At 26.2% G+C, this 13,914-nt stretch overlaps 4 protein-coding genes across 4 annotated transcripts; 1 reads left to right on the top strand and 3 right to left on the bottom strand.

The window, feature by feature from the left end:
• The first annotated feature begins 290 nt into the window (after positions 1-290).
• On the top strand, positions 291-890 carry LOC112689852. Its single transcript, XM_025563725.1, has one exon. It carries the CDS (start codon positions 291-293, stop codon positions 888-890), a length of 600 nt encoding a protein of 199 aa, XP_025419510.1.
• Positions 891-2,289: 1,399 nt separating this feature from the next.
• LOC112689851 (SCAN domain-containing protein 3-like) lies at positions 2,290-2,703 on the bottom strand. Its single transcript, XM_025563723.1, has one exon. It carries the CDS (start codon positions 2,701-2,703, stop codon positions 2,290-2,292), a length of 414 nt encoding a protein of 137 aa, XP_025419508.1.
• Positions 2,704-7,767: 5,064 nt separating this feature from the next.
• LOC112689850 (anaphase-promoting complex subunit 2-like) lies at positions 7,768-10,354 on the bottom strand. Its single transcript, XM_025563722.1, has 5 exons — positions 10,296-10,354; positions 9,971-10,232; positions 9,450-9,579; positions 8,001-8,086; positions 7,768-7,935 (listed from the first exon to the last, which is right to left on the bottom strand). The coding sequence occupies exons 1-5, from the start codon at positions 10,352-10,354 to the stop codon at positions 7,768-7,770; spliced, it is 705 nt and encodes a 234-aa protein (XP_025419507.1).
• Positions 10,355-10,942: 588 nt separating this feature from the next.
• LOC112689849 (anaphase-promoting complex subunit 2-like) lies at positions 10,943-13,171 on the bottom strand. Its single transcript, XM_025563721.1, has 6 exons — positions 12,850-13,171; positions 11,982-12,090; positions 11,708-11,846; positions 11,469-11,634; positions 11,172-11,397; positions 10,943-11,018 (listed from the first exon to the last, which is right to left on the bottom strand). The coding sequence occupies exons 1-6, from the start codon at positions 13,169-13,171 to the stop codon at positions 10,943-10,945; spliced, it is 1,038 nt and encodes a 345-aa protein (XP_025419506.1).
• Between the last annotated feature and the right edge of the window lie 743 nt (positions 13,172-13,914).

Genomic DNA, 13,914 nt, shown 5'->3' with positions numbered 1-13,914 from the left:
AATTTTTCATTTGTTTATCACGAAAATTTTAAAAACTACTGAAAATTTTTTACTTTTGACCCCCCAAAGTACCATATAGATTTACTTTCCTATCAGAAAAGATACTATTTAAGAAAATCTAAGCATTTTTACTGTCCTAAAATGTGATGACAGACACAAAATAATAAAAAAAAAATAAAAAAAACATACATCATAGTAAAATCAATACATTCATCGCTCCGCTCAGAATGTAAAAATTAGGTATAATAGTACAATTATTTATATAATGCACCTATTTATTTTTCAAATATATGGCTACTGGTAAATCATTGAGATCATTGGCTTTTTCTTTTAGAATTTCTCAAAGTTACATTTCTCGTATCATTCATGTGGTTTTGAAAAGTTTGAGTAAACAACTAACTCCTATTTTATTAAAAGAAAATTTAATTCATGTAGCTGAGAATTTTTGGAATAAATGGAATTTTCCCAATTGTGTGGGAGCCATTGATGGCAAACACATACGAATATTTGCTCCCGGAAAAAGTGGTTCTTTATTTTACAATTACAAAGACTATTTTTCCATTGTGCTTCTTGCAATTGTTGACGCCGATTGCAAATTCATATTTGTGGATATAGGATCATATGACAAGGAAGGAGATAGTGGAATTTTCAACAAATCCATTATCGCAGAAAATATAAGAACTGGAGATTACTTTCCTTCGCCCGGGAAATTGCCAAATTCAAATGAAATATTACCGTATGTTCATATTGGTGATGAAGCATTTCGTCTGGATCGGCACATGATGCGGCCGTACTCGAGAATTGAAGCTCGAAAAGATTACCAAAAACTATTTTCAACTATAGATTGTCTCGAGCGAGAAGAACAACTGAAAACAGTTTTGGTATCTTAAGTCAGGTATTTTATACGCCTATTTCTTTGAAAACAGAAACAGTAGATCATTTAGTGTTGTCGGTATGCTGTCTTCATAATCTTCTTCGCGATCGATATTTAGAAAATACAGACAACAATTAATACAACTTTGATGTCAATGAACTTCCACCATCTAGAAATATGACGCCACTTACAAGAACGGGAGGATATGCTAATTTCGAGGGATTTGTTATTCGAGATAAATTTAAAAGTTTTTTTAACAGTCCATTAGGGGCTGTTGAGTGGCAAAATCTTCAAGCTCAACTAACAAATATGCAGTGAACTATAATGTATTGTTTTGTAAAAAATATTATTTATTTATCTATGTATTTGGTGCCTTATTAGAATAGAAATATAGAAATATATTTAGTATATTTTGTATACTAAATATTAGCATTATATTTTATATTATATTATATTTCGCATAAGTTATATTTTACATTTTTACATATTTTACATATTTTAAATATATTTTACTATTCTCAAAATATCGGACGATGACAGAAAGATAACCAACCGATAATACCAGGAATATTCATACGCGGTGCAAAACAATCTAAAAATAAAATGTAGTACAGCGTACAATCTAAATTTAGTAAAATAATAATTTTCACCCTACTTATAAATAAATAATGTAATGTTTAATTACCATTATTGTTCATATCTTCAGATATGTTTTGCCAAACATTATCCCTCACTCCTTGATTTTTATACAATGCGTGTTGGGCATTAAAAATGCAAGGATGTCCACTTACTAGTTCTGCTAATTTTACGTCTTCTTCTGGAGAAAACGTAACTTGTGTTGACTGTGACATTTTTAAAAAATTATGAAAAAGTGTATAATAATCTGTACTAAACAATATGTATAATAATACTAATGAACACACAGCCGCGCGCGTCCGCAATTTGACTCCATTCGGAGCAGTCGCTAGATCGTGATCGCGGTCGCGCGCCGCAGTGACTGTCATAGGAATCGGTTTCATCTATCGACTAGTAAACTAGTGCAACGCGGCTGAGATTTGAATCGCGCCGTACCGCGGCGCGTCTGCAGACGCGTCCAGAGGAATCACACCTTTAACGTTGTTATTTAATTAAAAAAAATCCCTTATCGAAACTAGCTGGACGGAGAATACAACTAGAGGAATATGATTATGAAATTAGATATAAACCAGGAGTATTAAATTCAAATGTGAACGCACTTCGTAGAATGTGTACTATAAAAGAAATAAAAAGTGAGAGTTATGAAACATTTTTAAATAAATTAGAAACACAGTTAATAACAAATACTAATGTAAAACAAACAATATGAAATTTATTAGATGCACCTATACATTAAATATTTCATTTTATTATATAAATATATTTTTATATTAATATTTTTAATGGCTTGGTTGTTGCTGTTGATGTGATATTATTTCGTCAATTCTTGGTTTAATTGACTTCGTCAAGATAATTCTCATAGCCGATGAAATTTCCAGACGGTTTCTAGTTTTATTTTTTATTGTCGTTAATGTGGAAAAACCATTTTCACACAAATATGTAGTAGAAAATGGAATAAGTAATTTTAATGCTTCTTCAGCCAAACTAGGATATTCATTTTGAACCTTTATCCAAAATTGACCTATATTTTTATTGCTTCTGAAAATCTCGTGTAAGCCCACATCTGCACTCAATTCAATCAACTTTTCTTCATTTGTAAATGATAGTATATTTTGATCAGATTGTACGAATGGATTTATTACCCAATTACAATTTTTACGAATGTCTTTTGTGGGGTCGAAATATTTGGACATTTTTTCTCTTAATCTACCTAAGTGTTCTTCTATGATAATACACATTTCATTTATTTCATTTTTTGTTAATATATTTTCCTGTATCATGTTAAAAAAATTTGGAAACATATCAAATGTGTAGTTTTTTACTCGATTTGTCCATAGTCTTATTTTTTTTAGGAATGCGTCAATTTTGTTGTACGATATAAAAAGATTAGTATGTGGACCTTGCATACTTAAATTTAATTCATTAAGAATTGAAAATATATCGGAAAGATATGCAAGTTTGGCTAACCACACATTATTTTCGAAATAATCACTAAGTGGTTATTTTTTGTCTCTTAAAAATATTTCTACTTCCGTTTTCAGTTCAAATAACCTAGTCAAAACTTTTCCTCGCGACAACCATCGAACATAAGTGTGTAATAGCAAATTTTTAAAACCTGAACCCATTTCTTCACACATCACTTTAAAAACGCGAGTGTTTACGGCACTAGCTCGAATAAAATTTACTATTTTTATGCATATATTTAGAACGTCAAATAGGTTTTCGTTCATATCTTTAGCGGCTAATTGCTCACGATGGATGAAACAGTGTGTTGAAATAATGTTTTTATGAGCAATTTGTTGAACGCGTGTGACAAGGCCATTAAATTTTCCGGTCATAGCTGCAGCTCCATCAGTACAAATACCGATACAGTTAGAAAATTGTAAATTAATTTTTTGGAAATGAGATGAAATGGTTTTGAAAATTTCTTCAGAAGTACAGTATGTTTTTAAATTTAAGCAACAGAAAAACTCTTCTTGTATATCGTTCAAATCAGTATCTACATACCTTACATACATCAATAATATTATATATATATATATAGCTATATAGCTATATAGCTTCATTATTTATATCAGTAGATTCGTCGAGCTGTATTGCGTAAAAAAATGATTTTTTGATTTTTTCACTAAGCTGATTTTCAATATCATTAGACATAGTATATATTTATTCTTCTACTTATCATATCATTAGACATAGGTATTTTTTTAATCTTTGTCACGTGCTCATTACTAAATAATTCTGTACAAATATCAATCATACACGGTTTTAACAATTTTTCCCCAATCGAGTATGGTTTTTTTGATTTAGCTATGTGTAAGGCTGCCAAATAAGAACATTTTAGATAGATTTTGTCTTCGACCGTATAAGTATTTATCATTTTTTTATTTTTTTTTAATTCTTCGAATTTTCATAAATAAAAGTCCCTTGTATTATTTTTATACTGAGCATGACTAGTTTCCATGTGTCTAATGAGCTTATTTGGTTTTAGTGATGCATTTGCTAATGTCATACCACAAATAACACATTGAGGAACATTCTTTCCATTCTCGTTTAAGTATGTAAAGCCATATTCAACGTAACTATCTTTAGTATATCTTTCTGTATAGGTACTTACAGTTGTGCTTAGAAGCCATAACAGTGCTAATTAAATTAAACAATATGTTACTATCGTCAGTGTACGCGCCCAACACTATGGGCTCCTGAAGGACCACTCGGTAACGCCCGAGTACAATGATAAATGCCAAAAGGCCAATTCTAATGTTAAAAAAAACGCCGACTAAGTGGCAGATAGGCAATCAAATATATTATACGCCTTATAATTTCCGAGTAGGTAATTGCACACGTCGATTACAACGATTGATGACGGGAGGTGGAGTACACGGGATACTAGAAATGCAGTTTACTTAATTGGGGAAATGTCTCTGTGGTGGAATCGGTCTGGTGCAATGACCACAGAGCTCACACAAATAGGGACCTTAAAACTAACTTAATAACTACCGATGACTAGAATTAACGATGAACTGGTAACTTGAGTTTCGCTGACTTGAAGACCTGGGCGGCCTCACACACCACAGCGGGTGCTGGCGATCTTACGCAAGGTTACAGATCGTAACTGACGACGATTGTTTGCACAGTACACACAAACAGAACAGAAACAAAACACACAGACGAATATAATATAAGAACTCACGGTGTATTGTTGGTAACGAAAATGTTTATTGGTTTAGTAAACTTGTTGATGCTGTTACAAGGTATTACCCAAAACCAAAATGATAATTTTGACCTGGTTTTACTATAGTTAAAATTTCTGTCTCATTCATGATTCTTGTTTGCTGTATAGTACTATAGACAATGGATAATTTCCATGTTTTCTATGTCCAAAAATTCCATGTGACGAAAATTTTCTTGATTTGAAAGAGACAACAAATTCAGCGAAAGAAAAGGAAATTATTTTCCGAGAAGTTGCCGGGCATAACAGTATTGCTGGGAGTCAGGGATATCAAAGGTGTTATTGTAAAACAAAATGTCAAAATAATTGATGTGCTTGTCGTGTAGTTAAAATATTATGTAATTCGAAGTGTAGTAGTATATTTATATAATAGTAGTTTATTTAGTGGAAATAAATAATAACCATAATAATTATACATGATTCTGTCGATTTTAATTATATTTTAATAAATAAATGAAATATTACCCGCATTTACTATCAACTGTAGGCATTTCATATATTTCCTAGACATTATCAGCATTGTCTTACTTAATTAGCCACTGTTAATATTAACTAGTCATTACTGATAATGACTGATTTCCGACATTGCCGGTAACATATATATATATATATATATATATATATATATATATATGAGCATGTATATGTTAAAACGATCGAATGACAAACGCACGTACGTGACACCTCTCATTTAAGCAATACACAAAAGGCTATCCATCAACATGTAAATGGCTCCGGATCAACACCAATTTCAGACGTGTCTAGCCATTCAGTATGAACACCCCGCTTACGATTGTCATTTTCATATTACTATTGTCTTTGCTGATTTTTGTCTAAGTGTTAAATACATTATTAAATACTATAGTAATAGTATTTTTACGAGTCAATCATTGAACTTTTCCCATCACAACACTTAGATAAATAACTAAATACAAACATTATTGTGAAACCGTCAAGTAACCGACGGCACGCTACATTACATTTACATGACTACATTGATTAATATTATTGTATTATATATATATTTTCCCTTATTGAAATCTACTAAATCTACTAAAAAAAAATATTTAGATTATTTTTTATGAAGCATTCCGAATAATTGGGAATATTTGTATCATAATATATTCAAAATACTTTAAAAATTTTACCCAAGTCTACAAGTAATGGTAGGTATTAAATATTTAAGTTTATGTAACTTTCAGAACAGAAAAGTTATAAATTAAATTAGTGTTTGATATAAAATCGTAATGTTAGTATATTGAGGTTTATTTGAAAATTTCATAAAAAATGTAATAAATTTAAATCTTTTCATAATCTTCTCAATACAAAATGTACAAAGCAATATTGATAAGAACATGTCATTGATAAGAAAATCAATTATACTGTGATAGAGATGAGATTAAAAAGAAAAACTTCACTAATATCCACAAAACTGCCATAATTCATGTCTTATAATAATTAACTGGCCTTTTGTACACGTAGAACGTTCATTGATGGAGTGACTTGTGACTGCACGATGATAAGTATTATCGTAGTGTATTATCATTGATCCAATACGGGTACATGTTTAAACATATAGGTAAGTGCTCGTTCAATTGTACTAATAGATACTATTTTTTGGTATTTATATATAGTGAGTTTTTATTATTATTATTTAAAATTGATTATGCATATGGTATTATTTATAAGTAAAATAAATAATGATGGGTTAAAGGAATAAAAAATTAAAGGTACATTAACATTTATTTAAGAATGAATAAGTATTAGCACTATTAAAGATACATTGTAATAACCATGATTGTACTAAAATTGTAGGTTTGGTTGGTTGGTTGGATTTCACATGAAATTTTAATTTTTTCAATGGAATTTTGTAACAGCTGATGGCTGCAATATTAATGTTTAAATTTATTGGTAGCAAATCAGAAAAAATAATCAGCTCTTATATTAATGGGTAGTAATGAAAATTTGAAAACGTTCAAAATAAATCTAAAATATTTTGAAAAAAATGTCTTATAAATGTAAAAAAAGAAATATTTAAAAATTATATCAGTAAAAGTTATTAAAATATTATATTAAATATTGTTTTGCTGGCCAAAAATGTTTTTAAACTGTCAAAACATTTAAAAACATAGTAATAACCATTTTTGTTTCTTGAAAAAATATTTTAAAAATATTGATTTTCTGTATGGGTAAATACAAAATAATTAAATACTATACTATTAATTATTATTATTATTATTGAAATTTATTTATACAACTATTTTTATTATTGTTATTATTTTAAACACCCTTCCCACTAATCTTCAAAACAAGAACCATTAAACAGACAGCACGTGATGCAATTTGGCACTATATAGTTTTTTATTGAAAATAATTTCTCCCGAAATTGAATTCATGGAAACAGCCACTTTATGGTTGACCATCGTCAAGGAGGGAAAAGTGCAGATTTTCATTTCGGCAACTCCAGAAGGATAGAACTAGGGCAGGAGTCAATTCATAGGTTATCATAAATATGCTAGCATATTAATATAAAGAGTATAATTGGATATAGATATTTACTGATTATGTGATTGCCTATCATTTTATGTAATAGGTAATAAAAGGTTTGGTTAGGTATTTAAATTATTAAATACCAACATAGATTTTAATTTTCTAAATGGTTCTTAATACAATTAATTATTCTTGCTAACTCAATGTATTTAATCTAACATATTGACACAAATAAAAATATTAATGAGTATACTAATTTGAAAACACATTAATTTTACATTTAATTTTTACATCTATTTTATCATAATTTGTTTTTAGATTTGATTTGATTTGTTTACTCTTCATAAGCGAATACTATTAACATTTTTTTTTAACTTAAAATATTTATCGTGTTAATTTTACAAAAAAAATGTATGATCAATATTTAAAAATAATTAGTATGAATAAAATATAAAAAAAAAAAAACTATTAATATGTTTAAATTTATAAAAATACCAATATTTCTTAATTTTTTGTTAACCTTAATTAAACACTATTATAGTATAAAATCATCATCATTTCTTCTTGTTATTCCTACATTTTCATCAAACACATAGTTAAGAGGACTTCTCACATCATTTTCATCAGGAACGTAGTCTGGAGTGCCTCCAGGTAAATTTTTTAGTAAAATAACTGTATCATATTGCTGTCTTTTCAATAAACCCTACAAACAAATCATAAAATATATATTAAATAAAACTGTGTGAAAAATAATAAAGACTTCCATACTTTATTAATCCAAAATCCAATAAAAACTATCAATTTCTTAGATGGTACATTCATTTTTGTACTTAAATCATCTATAGTCCATTCTTCTGGAAAAATATAACAATATTTTTTAGTTCTTTAATTAAAACTATTTAATAGTAAAAATAAATTATATCTTCAATAGGTGTACATTGAATATTCAATCACAAAATTCAGTGAAGAGTATAAGTCATATAAGTCAAAACAAATAAGAAAATTCTTTGTTGTGGGTTATCAGTTATTGGCTATTAATTTAAAATTTCTTATTCACAACACATTTATACAATCAACAAAATATTTCCCTATAAATAAAGTATTGAGATTCAACTATTTTATATGAAATATGAAATAGTAATATTAATTTTAAATTCAATAAATATATCATTTACTATGGAGTTATTAAAATTATAGTTAAAGTTCTTTTAATATATCAATATATCTAACATAGATAGTTTAGTTAACGACATGCTATATAGTCATACTAATATATGAAAATTGAAAAGATCTCTTTTGATTTCACTATTAAAATGTTAAATGTTAATAAATATCTTAGTACTTTGCATCCTAATAATAGATTAAACGAATGACAACAAACACATAAGCAAAAATGAATCATTTAAGTTATAAATTAAAGTGATTAATTATTTAAATTCAAATATTTATAATTTTATAACAATCAAGTAAATATATACATATATTTAAAAATGCAGTACAGCACCTGTCTCTAAAAACTTTAATATAGGAACTAGATAATTTTTTGAAAACCACAAAATTATAGCGAGTAGCTAAAAAAACTGAACAAAAATTAAGGTGGCAGGATTTAAGAGAAGCATTAAGGGCACTTGCCCTGTGCTCTCAAATCTTAAAAAATGATTTTTGCTTTGTAGATATTATGGTAATAAATAGTAGCGGTGAACAAACACTTACAAAATTAAAAATTATGAAAAATAGATTGAGGATTACAATAAATTAAAATCGTTTAAATCATTTGTCAATTATAAGTATTGAATGTGATGTTTTAGATGACATATAATCTTAAAATATATTAAATTAATTAGGCTAGAAAAAATATAGAAAAAAATTTAAATAATAACTGTATAATATCTATATTTTAATTTTAAATATTGTAATGGTTATCATATTATTTTTATTTGTATTATAAATATAAACTATATATTTTAAATGATTTTAATAAAAATAAAAAAAGTAAGGCACTACTTTTTTATTATTTTAAAATCCTATCGTTATCAAAATACATAATAAATTAAATGTAATTTTGCATATGCTAAAAAATATAATGACTATAATACAAACGGATTATAATATAAAGCATGCACCTTCAATAATTGTTTTCCCTGGGCCCCAAAAGTATAAATGTGGCCCCAAATATGAATATCCTTAAATTAGAAAACCACACATAAAACAATATACCTTGGTTTTGAAAATGCCATAGAACAGTAGCTTGAATTGGTGAAACAGTAATACTTAAACATTTTTTGTTAATAATTATGTCCATCTTAACTTTTCCAACATTAGGGTTCCAAATTAAAGTTCGGTTTACCTGTGTAAAAATGTAAGCACAAATTGAAAACTTGGTAAAAAAAAAATTAATTTTTCTACGTCAGTTTAAAAAATAATAATTTATTAGAAATAAGAAATAGAAGTATCCCATAACCAAAAGTTCAACATCAGATAAGTTTCAATAAAAGTGATTTATAATTTTTAATATTATTTTTGGTGTTGAAAAATTAACGTTTGTAATAACAAATAAAAATGTTGGTTGAGTATTTTAAATTATAGAATAGATTAAAACTTTTTTAAATAGGATAGTTTTCATTAAACAAATAATACCAACTTGGTACTATTATAAAAATGTACATTTAATATTTAAATATATCACATTTATCAAAATTTAACTAAATAAGATTTTCAATTAACATATTTTACTTAACCTTATATGCTTCATAACATTTTTTATAGACATTTAAATGAGCTAAAAACACATCAGGTAGTTTCACAATAAAATCGTCTTCTAATTTTGGCCAATAATAGTCACATATAATAATTCCTTTAACCGTAAACAATAGGTTATATCTACAAATATTAAACGCGTCAAGTGGCGAGGGTGGATCATAAAAATATTGATTTATATTTTTTGAACTGTCTATATCTTTAAGCATCATTGAACATGAACTTAATAATGATCCACCGATTCTGTAAATATGCATTTAAATTAATTTCATTAGAATTAGTAAGAAAATAAATATTAATACAAACCTTGATTCTATCAATTTCAAATATTTTTCTTCTCTAGAAAATATGTTCATATTTTCCATTACAAGGAGACGATCAGCTAATAATACTTTATATTCATGTGCAAACAATTCTCGAGAACCACATACATCAATAAGTAATGCAACAACATCACAACTATACGAATTGTTTATTAATCTACCTAAATGTAATAATTAAAGTAAGCGATTAATTGGTAATGAAAATGGAACACAAACTAACAATGATTTTGTTCACAATTTTTCAATGAAGCAAATTCTTCATCTAAAATAGTCTTGCTTCTTAAAAATTCATTAGAACTATTTGAAATAAGCATGGATATTATGCAATGGATAGTATCCTCACGTTTTCGCGAAAATGCTCTACAATTAAATAAAACAAAATAATATTATTTTGCAGTAAAACTATGTCATTGCTTGTTTATTGTAAATTACACAGTAATTACAAAAACACAGATTTCAACAGTAAAATAACCTTTTATTTACTTTTAATATTCCAAAATCGGTAATTGATTACTAAACTTGTTTGATGCAATATTATATGATGAAATAATTAATAAATAGAACTAACAATAAAAATATTTTTTTTTTTTTAAATGCAATGCTTAAGAAATATATTAATACATAAAATGTTTATAATTTATAAGTCTGAACATCTAAAGCAATCACAACTATTAATGTTATATGTGTAATTATATTCAAGAAGTCCCTAAAAATAAAACCACTATTTATTAAACTAATAATTGTCAATAATTATTTAATAAATATTGGGTCATCAAACAATACCAGGATTTTTTAAAATTATACCTTTAAATTAAAGAATAGTTTCAAGCCTTGAATTATTATACATATATATTATTACTGTATAAGTTGAGCAACTTCAGCTAAAAGTATTCCAGAAGGATCTATTTTTCTCAATACTCTGATTGCTGAAGTATAAACATATAGAACATCTACAGTGCTCATATTAGGTTGTAGTAATTTGCTTTTTAAATTATTCTGAAGTAATATACGCAGTTCAGGATTGAGATCAGAATTTCCCAATGAAACAGTCAAATCATCAACAGCTGGTTCCGAGTATGGAAATCCTATTAAAAATTTAGGATGAAAATAATTCATCATAGTTTTAATAATATTAAAAATAAACACAATGATTTACTAATAATTATGTCATATATTTGATTGAATCTGATTTTCGTGAATGATTTGTAAAGAGAATACTTCAGTTTATTTAAAATTGCATTTAATTTACATTGGCCATATGTTGGACAACATCCTGGGTCCAATATCTTTTTAATCCAGTCAAAAAGAATGTTACACAGCCACTAGAATACATAACCATTATACATTTTTAAAGAAACTATATTTATAATAATTTTAATTTATTATCTTACTTACATGATATAATAATGGTAACAGACTATCACCAAAATTGTCGGTAACTCTTACTGCAACTTCATTTTCAATTATTGAATACACTAATTCTATAACAACATCTTCAGCCAAAGTTTCCATAATTCCTATATGACTTAATTGCCTAAACGGAATTGAATAAGATTAATTATGAGTATCAATTATGAAATATTTTGAAAACTAATTGAGTTTTGTTATAATATATTTTAAATAGATTCAAAAATATAATAAATAATAATATAAGTATAAAATTTCTTACATATTAGTTTTGCAAAAAGCTTGCAATGTATTTTCACAATTGCAATATGTTTTTTCATAGTTACAACCAGAGCACTGATCTAATGTTACATCAAAATAGTTCATATTAGCTGAAATATAAACAAATATAATATATTGACCAATCTTTAATAACAGTTTGAAAAAATGCATATAATTAACAGTCATTGCAATAATTGTATTTATAAGGTATAGGTAAATTTAAAAATATTTTCAATCATGGAAAAATACTCATATATGGGTTTCTAATCATTACTTTCGGAAAATAGCAATACTAATAAAACAGATATTGATATAATAGAAGAAGTGGATACATTTATTTCAATTTCTTAATTATTATTAATAATTATATTCCAAATTTACCGAGGTAAATATAACCTAGTTGATAGTAATATTTTCATACCAATACCCATGTCTATATTTTTTTTTTACCTGGTTGAACTGACAATGTTTTGAGGAATTATGTACCCCATTTGGGAATTTTTTTTAGTAGAAGTTAATAAAAGATTCATTAATATTGAATTTTACTTTACAGATCATACATTTAAAAAAATGATCAACAGAAATCTTGTAAGAAAAACTGTAAATACATTTCTGTAAAAAAATTCAAAATGGAAATATGAATAAAAAATAGGTATGCCAATATTTCTAATATTCTAATATTTAAATTGAAATGTAATATTTGTTCTAAATAGTTTTTGAGAGACATTGGTTTACACACAAGGAAATTTTTAATCTCTATTCTTTGTAAGATAGTTGATAAAATAATGAAGGTGCAGCTATTAATATATTTTTCTGAAATGAAGAAATATTTAAGACTGTATTTATATATTATGTAAAAATAATATTACCTTTGAAATACATGATCCTCAATCCAGTTCTATAAAAATTATAGATTATTGTTTTATAATTAATTGGAAGTTGAGAATACATTAAAGCACGAATTCTTTCAAAAAAATTCTTTAACAAGTTTGTTTCATCATCTTCATATAATAATTGAACACGGTTTATGGTGGAAGTATGTGATTGAATTAAAATAAAAAGGTCATCTATAGCTCTTCTAAATCTTTCAAAACCAGTGAAATCTGTAGGTAAAATTTCTCGTGCATTTCGAAGAACATTTAATTCAGTAATTTCTTCACTCAAAAAGTGTACCCAAAATGAATTAGACATGTTCATATATATATTATTTATAATACGGTGCATTACATTTGCAGTAACTATATGTATTAATTTCTTTTCTTTTATCATTTTTTTTATATTTTCAAATGTTTCATCATCACACATTTCAGGTATCTATAAAAAAAAAATAAAATCAATAAAATGAGTTTTTTTTATAATATACAAAATTATAACCAAAACATTGCCAATGTTAGAATATAAAAATAAATCTAACTGAATTCAAATTTGGCTATTGATACATAGTTTTATTGTTGAAATATTGTATGGACTTTGAAAATAGTTTGATACATTTCCAGTACCCATGGCCTCACTTTAATGTAGATTTTTAACACTGAAATTATTGAAATTGTATCTACCATCAACTATGACAACTTAATAGATTATTTTTGGTAAATATTTAATTTTACTATTATTTAACAGTATGGTCTTAAGGCATCAAATAAAGGAGAATAAGAAGAATATAAAAGATAATATAATTTAATACACCTATTATATTTTAACCTACATGAATCTATAATTTATACATTATTTAGCTCCTACCATCATTGATTAACTAATCCTTAAGTACGTTATCGACCATAGTATTATTAAAATTAAATGTGTTAAAATCCAAAATATTTAAACTAGTTTTAAACTATCATAACAAAAGTTGGGATTTAATTGCATAAAATAAGAAACTTCAAAAGTAGCATAGTTAAGAATTTATTTTAAGATACAGATTACCAGATTTAAAA

The sequence above is a fragment of the Sipha flava genome, unplaced genomic scaffold (genome assembly GCF_003268045.1).
Source record: "Sipha flava isolate LNK unplaced genomic scaffold, YSA_version1 477_pilon_pilon, whole genome shotgun sequence".
In the NCBI taxonomy this organism is placed as follows: domain Eukaryota; kingdom Metazoa; phylum Arthropoda; class Insecta; order Hemiptera; family Aphididae; genus Sipha; species Sipha flava.
The sequence above is the reverse complement of the archived record's forward strand: the minus strand, read 5'-3'. Positions and strand labels throughout refer to the sequence as shown.